Source organism: Mobula hypostoma, chromosome 5 (genome assembly GCF_963921235.1).
Source record: "Mobula hypostoma chromosome 5, sMobHyp1.1, whole genome shotgun sequence".
NCBI lineage: Eukaryota > Metazoa > Chordata > Chondrichthyes > Myliobatiformes > Myliobatidae > Mobula > Mobula hypostoma.
In genome coordinates this window covers 172,737,134-172,754,754 of record NC_086101.1, presented here as the reverse complement: position 1 = coordinate 172,754,754, position 17,621 = coordinate 172,737,134, and the positions used below count along the sequence as shown (strand labels likewise).

Genomic DNA, 17,621 nt, shown 5'->3' with positions numbered 1-17,621 from the left:
TTGAACTGGAGTGACAGCTTAGTTTTTTTTCATTCAGATCTCCAGAGTGGGACTTAAACCCAGAACATTTTGACTAAGAGGTAAAAGTGCTGCCAGCTAATGATGGAAGAAAGAAGCCAGGAAACTAATAGGCTTGTGCTTCCAAAGACCAAACACTCAAAACAGTGTTGAGTAATGACTGTAGCCAATGCCACGGTGCCTTGGGAGGGTGGCATTTTACATTAATGGGAAGTAATCTACATTTACACTGGATATAAATTACTTTCTGTTAGTTGGGGATGTTATTCAAAGTTAGGGAAACTCAAATGCTGCTTTTTAGAAGAGTACACAAAGCACATGATATATATCTGCAAGGGAACATATGTCTCCCATAAACAAGCCTATTCTGCTTTGAAATTGAAATAGAGTACTTATAATTGAAACTGAATCAATATTTAACACCGTTGCCCGAATCGATTAGATATCATGGCAGCTTCTGACCTGCTATTCTGCTATGTAATTGAAGGATACGGGAGTTTCTGAGATTGGTCTTGTCAGTGTCTGTAAGTGCCTGTGTTGTTTGACAAGTGTAGGGTTTGAGCTGAATCTTAATTGTAGTGTTCTTTTAAATAGGAATGCCAAGATGGCATTTACAATGTAGTTTTTTAAACACTGTTGTAATGTGGGTTTCAAACTAGGCCATGCAGGTGACTTTTGACCTGAGTGCATGTGAGACAGAACTCACCTTAAACCAGTGCACACTTTAACTAAATGTGCCAGAAAGGGTCTTCATATCCTGAAAATTTGCAAATGCTAAAATAATTAGTAGTCTGCTAAAAGATAGGGATTAATAGTATTTCAGAAATTTCCAATTTTTATCTCTGAGGTAGCACATCCACATTGCACATCTCCAAACATTAATAGCATTTCTCCTGCTGCCAGATAACATTGTTAAACGAGTGACAGTAAAAATGTGAATGTTATTCATTAAATCTCAAAGCTTTCTGTGTATAAACCATTGCTGCTTCACAGTCAACAAACATTGTACTAATAACACATTAATATTCATGGACTCACTTGGAAGGGAACAGGTGAATATGGGCTAGGTCTTACAACACCCACCTGCCCACAGGAATTACAACCCATCCCATTACATGTTTAATAATGAAATAACTCATTGCTCACAAATTTACCATGATGGGTGGTGGAGTGTACCAAAGGAGGTGTAAGGCGCTCCTTCCCTCTGTGAGCCTGCAGTTCACCCTTGGACAAGGTGTGGCACCTGCTTAGCCCGCCGATCAGGGATGCGCGAAGCCACAGGAACAGTTGGTGGATGATTGTATGAGCAGCTGGTGCATATCACAAGTCCTGGTTATGAGACCACTGACACCAGGCAACCAACCTCTGAAGAGTATTGATAATGGGTCAGCCATCTTGTAAGGACACTGCCTAGAAGAAGGCAATGACAAACCACTTCTGTAGAAAAATCTTACCAAGAACAATCATTGTCATGGAAAGACCATGATCGCCCACGTCATACAACATTGCACAAAATGATTTACCGTGAATTAAATAATAATTTTAAATATTAAAATACTTTAAAATAATTAACGAGATTGATATAAAGAAGAATATTTTATAAGAAATATGACAGCTAGTCCTTTTTTCCTGATCTGCAGTCTTGGAATTCTGTAAAATCGATGCACTCTGATCCTACACCAGGTCTGACCGCTCACCACCCACCCTCTTCCCTGCGTATGATCAGGGATGTCTTTCTGTGGCATAATGCTAGAAAATTCTTGCAAGGCTGGGCTCCATCGTAGGATTTGATATGAAATTCAGAGGCGATGAGACAGATGTGGGTTTGCATGCTGGATCACTACATGCAGAGAGGAAGAAGACTGAATGACATTTTAATTGTCGTTTATGATCTAAGCTCCCTACTCTAGCCCAGCAATTCATGTCGCAGTGTGATCCTGAAGTTTCATAAGAAAGCCAAAATAGAGAAATGTGAATGATAGGCATTGTTCGTACGAAATCTGGAATTTGGGAGTTGCATCTATTTTAATGGCAACCAGTGGGCTCCCAGCCCAGGTGCCTTGCGCATTCCTGATTAATTCAACAAGGAATGCATCTCATTAGAAGGTAGAAGTGGATCAGGTCCACAGAATATACTTGGTTTAGGGTCATTGTCTCTCGTTAGTTTCTGTCACCTTGCTGGGTGAATGTGCACTATAATGCACGCAGTTGGTAATTTACTCTTCCCCCTTCTTTCCATCTTATTTGTATGTAAATTCATACAAGAAAAGCAAAAACAGAAAGGTATGTCAAGAAATTCAGTTTAGGAAAATGGAATGGGGAAGTATTTCTGTGGAGTTTAAATGGAAGCAGTGACATCATGGACTGAAGTTTCAGCAATATACACACAGTGGCCACCTGTACACCAACACAATCAGCCAGTCATGTGGCAGCAACTCAGTGCATAAAAGCATGAAGGCATGATCAAGAGATTCAGTTGTTGCTCAGACCAAACATCAGAATGAGGAAGAAAGGTGATCTAAGTGACTTTGACTATGGAATGATAGTTGGTTCCAGACAGGGTGGTTTAAGCAACTCAGAAACTGCTGATCTCCTGGGCTTTTCACATATAACACTCTCTGGAGTTTACAGAGAATGGTGTGAAAAACTAAAAATTCCAGTTCTGTGAGTGACAATGCCTTGTTAATGAGAAAGGTCAGAGAAAAATGCCCAGGCTGCTTCAAGCTGACAAGAATGCAACAGTAACTCAAGTAACCACGCGTTAGAACAGTGGTGTGCAGCAGAACATCTCTGAATACACAAACTTGAAGTGAGTGGGCTGCAGCAGCAGAAGACCACAAACATATACTCAGTGGCTACTTTATTAGGTGCAGGATGTACCTAATAATGTCGCAAGTGTGTGTAATTCCCTAATATAATCAGCTTTGGTTGGGTCAGTTATCATCTCTGCCATCAATCTCCATAACTTGACTGCTTGACCATCAACAGTAAGAATTGCTGTTGGCAATGATGCTACTGCAGAAGGTTTCTGAGATACTTCATGACGTGCAGCCATCACTCAGAGCTAAATGGTGCATCCGCCATGCTGCCGCTTATCCCTCTTGAAGCTATAAATAAAATGAAGATGTTTGTGTGATTAAGCCAATAGGGAAGACAACATGCCGCAGAAGTCTCCTTTCTACCATGATCAGCCAGGAGGCCTGTATATGGAAGATTTCTGCAGACACAGTGCTGGGTGCTTAAGACATTGCAAAACACCCCTTCCCCCTTGAACTCTTGACAAGACTTGAGCAGCAACAATTTGCAGTTACAGGTTATAGCAAATTCCAGTGTCAACACCCTGAGTTCATCTGACCGGGGGTTCCCAACCCAGGGTCCACTGACCCCTCGGTTGAAGGTAAGGGTCTGTCGCATGAAGAAGGTTGGGAACTCCTGGGATCTGCATTGGAAAAAATATTTCCTTAGAATCTCACCAGTGAGTGAGTGAAAAATGAATCAAGCCAAAGCGGATAATGATGGTAGATATTGTCACCCCTGGTGACCTTAATGAACCAGACTGGAGGAGGAGGAGAAGATGGCGGCGCGACGCAGCTTGCACGGCCTCTCCGGTGAATGATATCTGTAATCTGTCAAGTAGGGTGCCCTGCACAATCCTAATGTGATGGAGGCAGACGTGAGAGAACGGAGGACCATCTGGAGAAACTTCTGAAATGCCTTTTTCGCTGCCGCTGTTACTGTGTGATCCAGGATCTCCGGAGGGGAAGGCCCCGAATCCTCGGCTTTGCTTGTTGCTCGGTGGCCGGGACGGGGTCAAAGCGCTTGGCAGAGATGGTGCTCTGTGCTCGGTGTCAAAGGGCTGGTCAGAGGCGCGAAGTTTTCGGACGGACTGAGAGTCGGCTATGGTCGGGTGCTTCCAATGCATTGACATTTGTCGGTGCCTGGAGGTTTATGGCAGAGAGAGTTTCTCCCTTCTGCCGACTGCTATCAGGGACTATTGGGAGTCGATCGGAACTTTGAGACTTTTTTTTACCATTCCCATGGTCCGCTCCTTATCAAATTATGGTATTGCTTTGCACTGCTGTAACTATATGTTATAATTATGTGGTCTTGTCAGTGTTAGTCTTTGGTTTGTTTTTTTTGTGATGTCACTCTGGAGGAACATTGTATCATTTCTTAATGCATGGATTTCTAAATGACAATAAACGAGGACTGAGTGTCCTCATAATCTAATCTAACCTAATCTAATTATTACTGGGCAACACTCTGTCTTTTTGGGGGTCATCATTCCCCATTATCACCAGCTAGGTTCCTGTGCCCTACCATCCAAGGCAAACTCTTTTCCTCCTTTCATAGACACCCCTTCCCTCATGGCCACACAGCAACTCTTGGAGACAGGCACTCAAGGTGAAGCACAAACAGGGTCACGGCAAGGTTAGTGTAAAGCTGTTGCAGTGTCTGCCATCAACAACCAGGGTACAATTTCCACCGCTGTTTGTTAGGAGTTTGTATGTTCTCCATGTGATCACATGAGTTTCCTCCAAGTGCTTCTATTTCCTCCCACTTTCCAAAGATGAGTGGTTCGGGTTAGTAAGAGGTGCACATGCTATGTTGGTGCCAGAAGCGTGGCCATATTTGCAGGCTGCCCCCAGCACATATTTGGACTGTGTTGGTCATTGATGCAAACAATGCATTTCACTGTGTTTCGATATTCATGCAACAAACAAAGCTAATCCAATCTAATCTAATCAAAAGCTTAGAACAAAGAACAGCTGCCGAATCATCTCGATTTGTGTCTAAATATTGTCAGCTTGGGATAAACCTGTGAAGCATTTGTCACAGAGAAATTAAACATTTTTTTATCTGCATATTTTTTGCTGTGCATTCATTATTGTAAACTAAATGCCAGACAAATTGCTGTGTTTACAAGACATGCTATTGCTGACTTGTTTTAGCTCAGGCTGTTATAGTTTTCAAGCAGTTAAAACGAAAACCTTATTTCATTAATTAACAATAAGCAAATTAATTAAAACAGAGCAGCATGTTATCTTTGGCCTCATGTCCGCTGTAACACTACTGAATTCCGTATGGAAAGAAGACTTTATATTATGCATCATCATCCTCATCATCATCATCATCATGTCTTATAACAGAGATGATCATGGTTTTTGACCAGGATTGTTCTTGGCAAAAATTTTTCTGCAGAAGTGGTTTGCCATTGCCTTCTTCTGGGCAATGTCTTTAAAAGAGGGGTGACCCCAACCATTATCAATACACTTCAGAGATTGTCTGCCTGGTGTCAGTGGTCACATAACCAGAACTTGTGATATGCACCAGCTCCTCGTATGACCATCCAGCACATGGCTTCACGTGACCCTGATTGCGGGCCAAGCAGGTACTGCACCTTGCCCAGGAGTGACCTGCAACCTAGAGGAGGGTTGGAGCAAGCACCTTACTCCTCCTTTGGTCAAGGCAAATCTCCACCCTACCTCTCAATATTATGGGAAAGAAGAAAAAATATCTTGAGCTTGCTGCAATAATTCAATTATTTCACTCTAAGTGAGAAACAGCAGCTCAAGTTAAATGATAAAATGACAAATCAATTCAGTGTCGATTTATTTTTTTATAAATTTCAGCCAGGGACAACAATTGCATCGTATTACAAGTTGATTACAAAAAATACAGTTTGCTAAGGAAGTGCTTTCTGAAAAATAAGAATAGCAGATGATTATGGCAAATGATTTGTTCCCACTGCCATCTGTTCTGAACACAGTATGTTCACCAACTCTTAATGTAACACCACAGGATCCAGGGAGGAACTCACAACACCTTCTTAGGGGGGCACCAAGGAGGGGCAAGAGATCCAGGCACACCACATTGGCCCTTGGCCCAGAATTAATTTTGAGAGGAAGGTGTAGAAATTCACAGGATATTGCACAGTGACAGATAGCTTGTCAGGCAGATGATAGCATAAGATATGGAGCTAGGTTTTGTTTTAATCCAACCTGTTAAAGAAAAAAAAGAGCCTCTTAGACTTGGCAGCAGATAAAAGCACTGACTGCTTTAAAGCCTACTGTAGGTGGATCTGGCTGCAGTACTGTGACTCCTCTGATATAGATCATGGTCGTGATAGGGCGGTGGGATGGTGGAGCATAAGTACGAAGGAACAGTAACGGAGAGCCACAGCTGCGAGTGCTTTTTGGGGTGGCACTGCAGAAATGCAAATTGTAATCAGCCAGGGATCCCAGACCTCATTAACATAGCTTTAATGTACTCCCTTGAGAAAATTGAGCATTGGGCATTGCTGTGATTCTGCCTGCAGTTCAAGAACTCTAATTTTTATCTTGCCTGCCTGGTAGAGCTAATATGTTTTTTAAAAATGCGACAAAGTGCAACCAGCTGCCTTTCCCATGGCGTGCAATGCCTTGCATGATTTGCAAGTGTGAGGAGTGTTTGATGGCTCTGGGCCTGTACTTGCTGGAGATCAGAAGAATGAGGGGGGATCTCATTAAAAGCGATTGAATCTTGAAAGGCCTAGATAGAGTGGATGTGGAGAAGATGTTTCCTATAATGAGGGAGTCTAAGACCAGAGAACACAGCTTCAGAATACAAAGACGTACCTTTAGAATAGACACGAGGAGGAATTATCCAGAGGGTGGAGAATCTGTAGAAGTCATTGCCACAGACAGCTGTGGAAGCCAAGACATTGAGTATACTTAAAGAGGAGGTTGATTGGTTCTTCATTAGTCAGGGTATGAAATATTATGGGGAGATGGCAAGAGAATGGGTTTGAAAGGGATAATAAATCAGCCATAATTGAATGGCGGAGAAGATTCAATGGCCAAATGACATGATTTTGCTCCTATTCTTATGGTCTTATGATTTCACAATGACGGCTTGGAATTAGAGGCCAGAGGATATTCAGAGATGCTGGCATGTCAGGTCTCCACTGGAGAATGTTATTCATGAGTGTTAGTGTGACAGAGGACACGTCAGTGATGTTCCTTTTCTCCCCTATGATTCAACAGGAAATCTTTGGGCCTTCTCTATTTCTCTAATTCCCATTCTTCATCATTCCATTCCCCGGATTTGCCCCATTGTCATTCATGCTATTCTCCCACTTCAGTTCTCATTCCTGATGGGCAGGTTTTACGGCCACAGCTACAGCAATTTATCATGTAGTGGTCCTGATGCGGGTTTTAACCCTTGATGTTGACAGTTCCTTTTATACCACAGATGTTCCTCAGTGCAATTTGTTCCTCCAGTAGGTTGTTTGTTGGTTCAGGTTCCAGCATCTGGAGTCTTTCTGTTGATATTACGTGTGGAGCATTAAATAGGCTCGGTTTGTTTGGGGCTCCATGGTCTACTTGGACTCAGTGGACTGAAGAGTCTGCTGCAGGGTTCTGTGAAACCACTGGCCTTGACGGTGTTTCCGTCAACTTCAGAGACGAGGCATGTCAGTGCCCTTTCAGTGTGCTCTTTCCATGATTTATTTCTAGCCTCTCCATGGAAGAGGGGCACGGATGAGGCAGGGTGAGGTGGCTACAGAAGAGGAAGATTGGTTGCCCCTCCTGAACTCTGAATCGGAGCTTTAGTAGTTCCACTCACATTTTTAAACATCTGGCAACATGACTGAGTTGCCAGAAAGTTAGTCACCTCACAGGGGACCCACTCCTACACAGGCAGCTTGGAGGAAAAAAAAGAGGTGCTTTGAGTGTTCCAGGTAGGGATTATGACACACCTGGCAATCGCACAGTTGAATTTGGCAAAGTGAGGTGATGCAGTAATTAGCCTCAAGGGTAATCAATTCAAATTCAGAATTATTAATTCACTAAACGAATAAAAAACAATTTACTGTGACTGTAAAACCCCCACAGCAACCCATTTTCTGTTCCAACTAAAAAGAGAGCCCTTTTACTCCACGGCTTCCTTGAAGAGGCAGGGCTTGACAGCTGGGACAACCCCAGGTACCTCAATCTTCCTTCTGATTTTAAGAACAGTGTTCGAGGCCGTCTCTCTTGTGGACGTGTAGGTCATGTCATCCAAGCTCAAATTGCATTATTTATTCAAAGTATGTTATCATATTTTGGTGATTTGAAGGTGATTTATGAAACGCGGTGAAGATGTGAAAATGATCAGGTTGACTGAGTTAAAGAGGAGTGACATGTTTGGATTTAGTGTTCATCTATTCTGACGCCCTTTTCTCAAGGGACATGATCGCTTTGCATGGCACTGCATCAAACCTGTCAAAATCTATTTTTTTGTCTGAACCTTGCACCCTGTATAAGTACAACAGCTTCTGTTGTTTCAGCTTTGATGCTATCCTAGACCTCAGCAGATCTCTGCAGATGTCTTCTCTATTTAAAAGTAATACATAATTTAAACCGGTTTGGCCAGCATAACAGATGCTGGTCTCCAAAAACACCATAAGGAAAGTGTGGCAGGAACAACTGATGCATTCTGAGACTGCATGCCCAGAGTACAGGACAACTATTTGAAATAAACTGGAGGAGTTCCTCTTGAGAATTCCCTCTGTGTGAAAGTGTCACACTGAAGGAGTTTGCAGAGATATAACCACCCTAATTTAATAGGACAATATTTGTTGATTGTTAAATGCCTTATTGATTTTTACTAAGTAGTCCTGAAACAAAGACTTGAGCGAAGCAAATGCAGACTTGGTAGCACGTCAAAGGGGTTGCATGAAATTATACTGTGAGGAATCACTCCCTCATATGATGTATCTGATTGCTTTCACCAGTATTGTTGTTGTCGACTGTAATCAGTGGTGTCAAGTTGTTGACTGGTGGGGAACCAGCTGCACCACATGCTCACAGGAATGCGGGAGTAAAGTGCACGGTGTCTTTGTCCTCCTTGGTAATCAGGACTCAGCATTTGTCATCAGCGCCCGCACAGCGTGACAATTGACCCTCAAAGACTTGTATGAAAGTAGACCATGTGGTAGCTCATTGCCCAGTAGTGAGGACATAAGGCATGGTTTGAAAACAAAAGTCACCTAAATGCAAATCTGCCTTGACCTTAGTCCTGTGTTCATTGAGACTGTGGAGAAAGTTGGGTCTCTGTTTCAATTGGAAACAGTGCACAGGAGTTATTTATTCATTTTTATTTCTTCAGCAATACAGTGTGGAGTAGGCCCTTCAGGCACTTTGAGCCTTGCCATCCCAAAAACCCCTGACAAACTCGATTAATCCTAACCTAATAACGGGGCAATTTATAGTGATCAATTGACCTGCCTGGTACGGAAACTGGAGGACCCAGAGAAAACCCGCACACTCTACGGGGTGTTTGTACAGAGATTCCCGAAAGAATGGCACCAGAATTGAACTCTGGATCTCCCCCAGGCTGTAATTGTGTCGCACTAACCACCACACTGCTGTGACGCCCAGTAAATCCAACAAATGGACACTCGTTAGTTGTGTTACAGAACTCAAATGTAAAGGATTGACTTTCAAAAGATGTTCAGTTCATTGCTTTATTTTACTCTAGGTAACACAAGATAATGGCAGCAAATTGCTCTCTGTGTCCTCTGGTGTTTGAGTCCATTTCTATCCATTTGGCTTTGTGTGCCTGACTTGTGCGGTGTTTTGTTTTGACAGTGCTGTTTAATGCTTTGCTTTTGCCATCACACACCAAAATCCTCATGTTGTCTCTCCTCAGGTCCTCCCATGCCATCCTCCTCCTCCTCGTCCAGTCCATCAGCCATTGAGCAGTCTGGTTCCCCACTTTCGTCGCCGAGTGCCAATGGCAACCAAAGGCGGTTGCTGGGCAACAGCGGCACGCATCCGGTTCATGACTCTGACACAGATGATGAGGAAAGCAATGCAAATTCATATCTAGCTCAGGCCAGTTCAGGCACTGCCTGTGTGCCCGATAATGGTAAGAAATTGCCTGCATCTATCATCTCCTCTTGAATTGGCACTTTCTAACTTCTGAGCAATTCTTTCAGCTGGAAGAGGTTTCAGAGTGACAATTTACCTCCCAGCCTCTCACTAAACCACTCGTCTCTGCACTAACTCTTTAGCAAAAAGCTTTACTGCACGGCAAGCTTTTTCTTCCCCCTCTGTCTGAATACGCGATGGATACACAGCACTTGCCCATTACCGCTGGGTCAAGCACTAACCGTACTTTCTCAAAGCACATTCAGATCTGAGTTGCAGGCAGGTCAGGTTGCCCTCTATTTAAGTGAGTATTGCAATTGTATTTAACCGAGTATTGCAATTGCCAGATAAAATGGGTGTGAAAGCAGCAATTTTCTCAGCACTGAAAAGAAATTTCAGTCATATTACCTTGGGGGTGCAGTGATGGAAATGCATGCAGGGGCTGCCACAATGGGCTCTGCTCTTATGTGGCTGCTCTGATGGCTATTTCCCAGCTATTGCATCTGAACAAGCTTCTTCAAAAACATCGAGAGTTTCTTATATGGCTATTGGCTTGCTGTTTGGGGAAACAAGACGATTGAAGCATACTTTAATGCAACACCATAGGATATGTTTGATCTGAATGGCGCTCACAATAATAACCCCAGTTGGGGCTGTCTTAGTTATTTTCTCTTCTTCACAATTTAATTTTCTTCCAGGAATGCAGCAATTACATATTTTACTGTGTGATTATTATGTTTAACCACAGCACTGGGAGCTTGGCGAGATATTTTATTTAGAATGTAAAAGCAAGACATAATAAATGAGAGACTTTGTACTTTATTAAAGTTTTGCTTTGCTAACGGGGAGGGGGAGGTGATTCAATGTTTTGACTAAAACTTTGGTTTAGATTTCTGATATATGATATCCATTTGGTACTATTTAAGTGTGCGGCTTTTAGTTTCCGATGGCTAGATATTTGCTGACTGTTTTCACTGGAAGACAAGCTCCCTTGTTCACAAGATGTGAGTGTTGCTGGCAGTGCTCATTGATTTTACCTGCCCCTACATCACTGAGGCACAGTGGTGTGCCTAGCAGAGCTGTTCCCTCACAACTCCAGCGATCGAGATTCAATCCTGAATCTTTAACGCTGCCTGTCCAAGACTTACATGTTCTCCCTCTGTCTATGTGGCTTCCCTTTCCTCCCACATCTTAAAATGTGGGGGCTGGTACTTTAATTAGCTACTGTAAATTGTCCCTAGTTTGTAGGTAAGTAGTTGAACTTAGGGCGTGCCAGTTGAATGGAATAGAAGATTAGAGTCATAGAGGACTACAACACAGAAATGGGCCCTTCAACCCATCTAGTCCATGCCGAACTGTTAATCTGCTTAGGTCTGTTGGCCTGCACCTGGACCTTAGCCCTCTGCACCCTTCTCATTCATTTACTTCTTCAATTTTCACTTAAATATTGAAATCAAACCCACATCCACCACTTCCACTGGTGGATCACTCCACGTTCTCATCACCCTCTGAGTGAAGAAATTCCCCTCAGATTCCCCTTAAGTATTTCACCTTTCACCCTTAACCTATAACCTCTGGTTGTAGTCTCACCTACCCTCAGTGGAAAAGGCCTGCTTGCATTTACCCTGTCTATACCCCTCATCATTTTGTATTCCTCTTCCAAATTTCCCCTCATTCTCCTATGCTCCAGGTAACAAAAAAGAGATTTTTTGGTAAATGGAAAGAGCCTGCAAATGAGTGAAATACAGAAGGAATCTAGGAGCAAGTAGTTACAAAGACAAGTTGGCTTTTATTGCCATATAAAAATTCATGGTGGTGTGAATCTACGCTTAGAGGATTACATACAGTTTAGATCCCCCGATATAAGAATAGTGATTGGAGGAAGGTATAGGGGAGATAAGAGGGGTAAGTTCTTTACACATAGAGTAGTGCGTACATGGAACTCCCTGCCAGGGGTGGTGAGAGAGGCAGATACATTTGAGACATTTAAGAAACACTTAGATAGGCACGTGCATGATAGAAAATTGGAGGGCTCTGTAAGAGGGAAGGATTAGATTGCTCTTAGAGTTGGTTAAAGGGTTGGCACAATATCATGGGCTGAAGGGCCTGTACTGTGTTGTAGTGCACTATGGTGTTCCATGTTGTTCCAAGTTAGATCTGTAGAAGGAGGGGTCACATTACTGAGACTTAACAGAACCTGAGGGAGTTTGGCAGGATAGATGTAGAGCTGTCAGGTAGTGTGGAACAAGGGGTCATATCTATGAGGTAAGGGCCAGGTATTTAAAATGATGATGTGTAGAAATTTCTTCTCAGAGAGGGTGGTGAACTTCTAGAATTTTCCACCCCAGAAAGTTGCTAGATCATCAGAGGTGGAGGTAGACAAATTTTTGAAAGGTCAGGGCATTGAGGTGCTGTGGGGATCTGGCACAGAACACAAGTTGAGGCCTGGCATAGATCAGCCATGATTACATTCAATTGTAGGCAGATTTGAGGGGCCAGGCAGCCTACTCCTGTTTCTGATTTTCCATGCCGTGTTCTTAACTGTATGGAGAATAAAATGAGATGAGTGTACCTTGGTGCGTGTTGGTTAACACACTCGGTAGGCCAAAGGCCTAGATTCCACACACTATGACTCTGTAACCAACTGACAATTTTAGAGAGAGGTTTATGAGTCAGGGGTCATATAAAAATTACTGTACAAAAGTCTGAGCCACATACGTAGCTAGGGTGCCTAGGACTTTGGAGCAGAGAGCGAATTTGTTAATCTGGCAGGATGTTGGGAATGGTGAGGGTGGAGCACTATGGGAGAGGTGTGAGACAAGTGGCAGAGAAGGAGTCCTGTGGGGTTTTGGCAGGTGGCGGGGGAGGCACAGACACACCAAGCCCTGAGACACCAGGCAAATTCACTTGATTCCAAACAATTGTTGTTTTTATCCTATTTTGGACTATCTCTCTGGTGCTTCCCACTCTCTTCCCTCTCTCTTCCCCATTTCCCAACCATGATTCCCCTCCCCCCACCTCTTTCCCACTCTCAGTCCACAACAGAGACCCATATCAGAATCGGGTTTATCATCACTCACATATGCCATTAAATTTCTTCTTTTTTTTGAGGCAGCAGTACTGTGCGGTACATAAAATTACTACAGGTTCAGTGCAAAAGTCTTGGGCACCCTAGCTTTATACAGCATATGTGCCTAAGATATTTGTACAGTCCTGTAGTTCAGACCATGCACTGACAACAGATTTCTTTCCCTGAAGGCCACTAGTGAACCAAACAAATTTTTGTGACAAGGTAGTTCCATGGATCGTATTAGTTTTACTAGTTTCTCAGTTCCAATGATTTAAGTTCCCCGTCTGCTTGGGGGGTGGTTAGGTTACTTAAACTCAAACCCTTCAATCACAAGGCTAGGTGTTTGAACAGTTGTCCAGTGATTTAGCCATTTGGCTACAGATTCACAGTCCATTTACTCTCAGCACTCACTTTGTAAGACAGTGACAGAAATCCAGTCATTGACCAACACTGCTGAGGATTGCGAAAGTCTGCACAGTCACCCTACAGGTTCCTGTTGTTCAGCATGAATTCTGATTGTTTGTACTTTGACTTTAGCGACCGTGCCATGAGAAGTCATTGAGTACAGCACCGAAACAGGCCCTTCGGCCCACCTAGGCCATGTTGAACCATTAAATCTGCCTACACCCATCGACCTGAACTACGACCAGAGCCCCCCCCATACCCCTTCCATCCATGTACATATCTAAACTTCTCTTAAACATTGAAATCAAGCTCGCATGTTCCACACTCTCATAACCCATGAGTGAAGAGGTTTCCCCTCATATTCCCCTCAATGTTGGAATTCCTCCTCTGTGCACAGAGGAAAATACATCAGAGCTGGGTTACTTTTAGGAATCCACGGTGGCTTCCCTTAATATAGGCAGAAAGAAATAACGTTGGGCTTTCTGTGTCCTGGGGAAGTTTTATCATACTTTTACAGCTAATTAAGCACTTTTGAAGGCTAGTTACCATTTTAATGAGGAGATGCAGGACGGACAAGTTATGCATTGCAACATAAATAATAGCCAGGACAACTCCCCAGCGTTGCTTCAAACAATGTCATAAGATCTTTTTAACTTTCACTTCAATGTGCTGGTTGAACTGTGGATTAATGCTTCATCTGCAAGATGGCACCCCTGGCAGTATAGCACGCCCTCAGCATCCAGCTTTAATTGTCAGCCCAGCCAACATGCATGAGCACCTCAAGTGAGACTTGAATCCACAGCCAGCTTTACAGAAATGTGCTTCTTTGGGCAGAGGGTAAATTATCTTCTGAATAAGTAGAACATGAAGGCTTTTCTTTAAAAACAAGTCAGTTAGGAGTCTCATGGCACTGATTAGCACCACATATTTTAGCCGTTTGAGGGTGTATCAAATATTCCTTGGATAGCCACTGCAATGGAGCTTAAGGGCTTATCGCTTATCTGGTTGTTAAATTGGCGAGTTAGTTTATGTGCACCAATATGCAGTGAAAAACTTGTCTTACATACCTTTTTTACAGATCAGTTCAGTGTATTGAGATAGCACAAGGTAAAGCAATAACAGAGTGCAGAGTAAAGTATTGCGTTTGAAGTACAGAGTGCATAGATATTATTAAAGTGCATAGTCATAATGAGGTCAAGAGTTCATTCAATGATCTTCTAACAGCAGGATAGAATCTGTCCTTGAGTCCAGTAGTAAATGCTTTTAGGCTTTTGTAACGTCTGCCCAATGGGAGAGGGGAATGTCCGGGGTGCGTGAGGACTGGCTGCTGGCTCTTTTACTGAGGCAGCGAGAAATGTAGACTGAGCCCGTGGACTGGAGGCCGGCTTCTGAGATGCACTGAGCTGTGCCTACAACTGCCTAATGCTTCTTGTGGTCGAGGGCAGAGCAGTTGCCATACCAAGCCGTGATATGTCTGTATAGCATGCTTTCTAGGATGTGTCTATAAAAACTAGTGAGGGGCAAAGGGGGAGTGTCAGATTTCTTTATCTTCCTAAGGAATTGGAGGCATTGATGAGATTTCTTGCCATGGAGTTAATGTGTGACAAGAGACCTAGGCGAGGATGGTTGGATCCAAGTCCTGGTAAATCCAAGATTGGATCTGAGACATGATGCGAGACTAAAACAAGAACATTGTACTAAGCTAGATGCTAGACAATAATCCAGCTAGAGCTAACGATTGAGCACTGAACCGCCGTCATGTGTTCCTTAAATATTGAAATCCTGGTGCCAGAACATGGCTGCCAATTAGTGGGATGGTCCTGAATCCTTAAAGGGGCTGTTCCAGTTATCCATATTCCAGAGAGTTAGAGCATCTAAACCACAGAAGCTGGTAAGGTTGGGTGCGTATTGTAACACAATTGGAAAGACCAGTTCAGACTATTGGTAATATTCACTCCTAGCAACTTGAAGCTCTCAACCCTCTTGACTTCGACACTGTTGATGTCAATAGGAGCATATTCACTGCACCAACACCTCCTTGCTGAAGTCAGTGACCAGCTTTTTCGGTTTGGCTGACATTGAGGGAAAGGTTGTCATCATAACACTATGTTATTAGCTCTATAGCTAGGAAGCTAGCCTTCCTAGCTTCCTGTACTCTGACTCATGGTTATTTGTGATACAACCTACTACAATGGTATCGTCTGCAAACTTGTAGATGTAGTTAGAACGGATCTGGTTACACAAGGAAAGCTGCCTGGTGGGGCACCCCGGTCAAAAGTAATCATGACAGAGATATTGCTGTCTACCTTTGCTGATTATGGTCTGTTTCTCAGGAAGTCAAGGATCCATTTGAGTCCCAGATCTAAGAGGTGGTACTTTTGAAAAGCACATTGTAGCAATTTGAATCAGAATCAGAATCAATTTTAATATCACCTGCATATGTCGTGAAATTTGTTAACCTTATAGCAGCAGTACAATGAAATGCATGATAAATAAATATAGAGGAAGAAAACTGAGTTACCTAGTCTATTAAATAGTTAAGTGAAAATAAGTGGTGCAAACTAACAGAATAAAAAAATAGTGAGGTCCTGTTAGTGGGTTCAATGTCCATTTAGAAATCGAGTGCAGAGGGGAAGAAGCTCTTCCCGAAACACTGAGTGTGTGCCTTCAGGTTTCTGTATGTCCTTCCTGATGGCAACATGTGAAGAGGGCATGTCCTGGGTGGTTGGAGTCCTTAATGATGGATGAAGCACCACTCCTTGAAGATGTCTCGGTTACTATGGAGGCTGGTACTCACGATGGAGCTGACTAGTTTTACAAGTCTCTGCCACTTACGCCCTCCCCCCATACCAGACGGTGATGCAGCCAGCTAGAATGCTCTCCACAAAAGTACAGGCAGGTTTATAACATACCAGGTGGTGTGCACTTGAAGTTTCTGACAGAATGGTTGGTATTGGGAGTATAGGGCAGTGGCGAACAAAAAAGGAAAAAAATCTCCATAAGTTTTTTGACAAGGTATTTCAAATATACATTTCACTTACTTGAATTCAAGTCTAGTTTGTTCATGTGCTTTGAAAATGGTTCTGTTTATCTACTGCTGCTGCAACATTTAATATTTTATGTCACCAAACAAAAATCACTGGTTCAGCTCCGAAATAATATTTTGAAAATACCTAATCCATCTATATGCCATTTAATATTTTACTGGTATCTAAGTCAGATCAGTCACCTTAACCAACTGCTCTCTAAGCTGCAGAATTCAAGCTTTCTGTGTTGATTAATCTGATTGCATCCTCGGTGGTTCAAGTTGACCTTTGTTGTCATGTGGGGTTAGGATGGACACCATTCTCTGGACTTGATACTGCACTGAGAAGTCTCAGACTACCATTGTACGATGGTAATACACTGCTCTAGCACTATATTTCTGCAATCGACAACACAAAATGCAGGAGGAACTCAACAGGTCAGGCAGCATCAATGGAAATGAGAAAAACAGTCGACGTTTCAAGCTGAGACCCTTCTTCAGGACTGGAAAGGAAGGCGGAAGCTGCCAGAATAAAAAGGTGGAGGAGGGGTGGAGAATGGCTATAAGGTGAGAGTAGGAAATAGAAGAAGAGAGAAGGGGGTGGCAGGAACTTTTACCAAATGGGGAAATCCATGTTCTTGCCTTTGACAGAATATGAGGTGTTGCTCCTCCACCCAGTGGTGCCACAAAAGGGGACCATGGACCAACATGTTGGAATAGGAAGAGGAATTAAATTGGTTGGTCACCGGGAAATCCCAATTTTGGTGGATGGAGGGAGGTAATCAACAAAGTGATCCCCCAACTTACGACGGGTCTCACCAGTGTAGAGAAAGCCACATCAGGAGCACAGATTCTGCAGCCATTAGCATTTTTAATCACGTTATCACATTTTGGGGAAATTGGAAGTGACGTATCTCTGATTATTCCCTTTCCACATCTCCCTGTGCTAATTCACTACTGATTATCGTCCACTTACACTCCACATTTGGTGACCTTTGTGCAACGCTTTACAACTTAAAGTGTGTAATTTAATTTGCCACTTGGCTGATTATATAAATGGACCAAATCCATCTGCAGATGCTTGCTGTATCCCTTGACTGGACGGCTCTCGCTGTCTTAATGTTATCAAAAAATCGGGTGAACCCCATTTAGTATGGGTATCCAGCTCATTAATGTAGATTAGAAACAACAAAATTGTAAGTGCCATTTT

The 17,621-nt window shown here is 43.0% G+C and overlaps 1 protein-coding gene across 11 annotated transcripts in view; it reads left to right on the top strand.

Moving 5' to 3' along the window:
• Window positions 1-17,621, top strand: part of tenm3 (teneurin transmembrane protein 3) — a 2,629,382-nt gene that overhangs the window by 2,286,705 nt on the left and 325,056 nt on the right. For 4 of the 11 annotated variants that reach the window (XM_063049434.1, XM_063049435.1, XM_063049442.1 and 1 more), the window contains one exon: window positions 9,691-9,909. The exons of the other annotated variants lie outside the window; for them this stretch is intronic. In XM_063049434.1, the coding sequence (XP_062905504.1) occupies window positions 9,691-9,909 (219 nt within the window). The remainder of the gene's footprint in view (window positions 1-9,690; window positions 9,910-17,621) is intronic. 11 annotated transcript variants of the gene reach the window in all.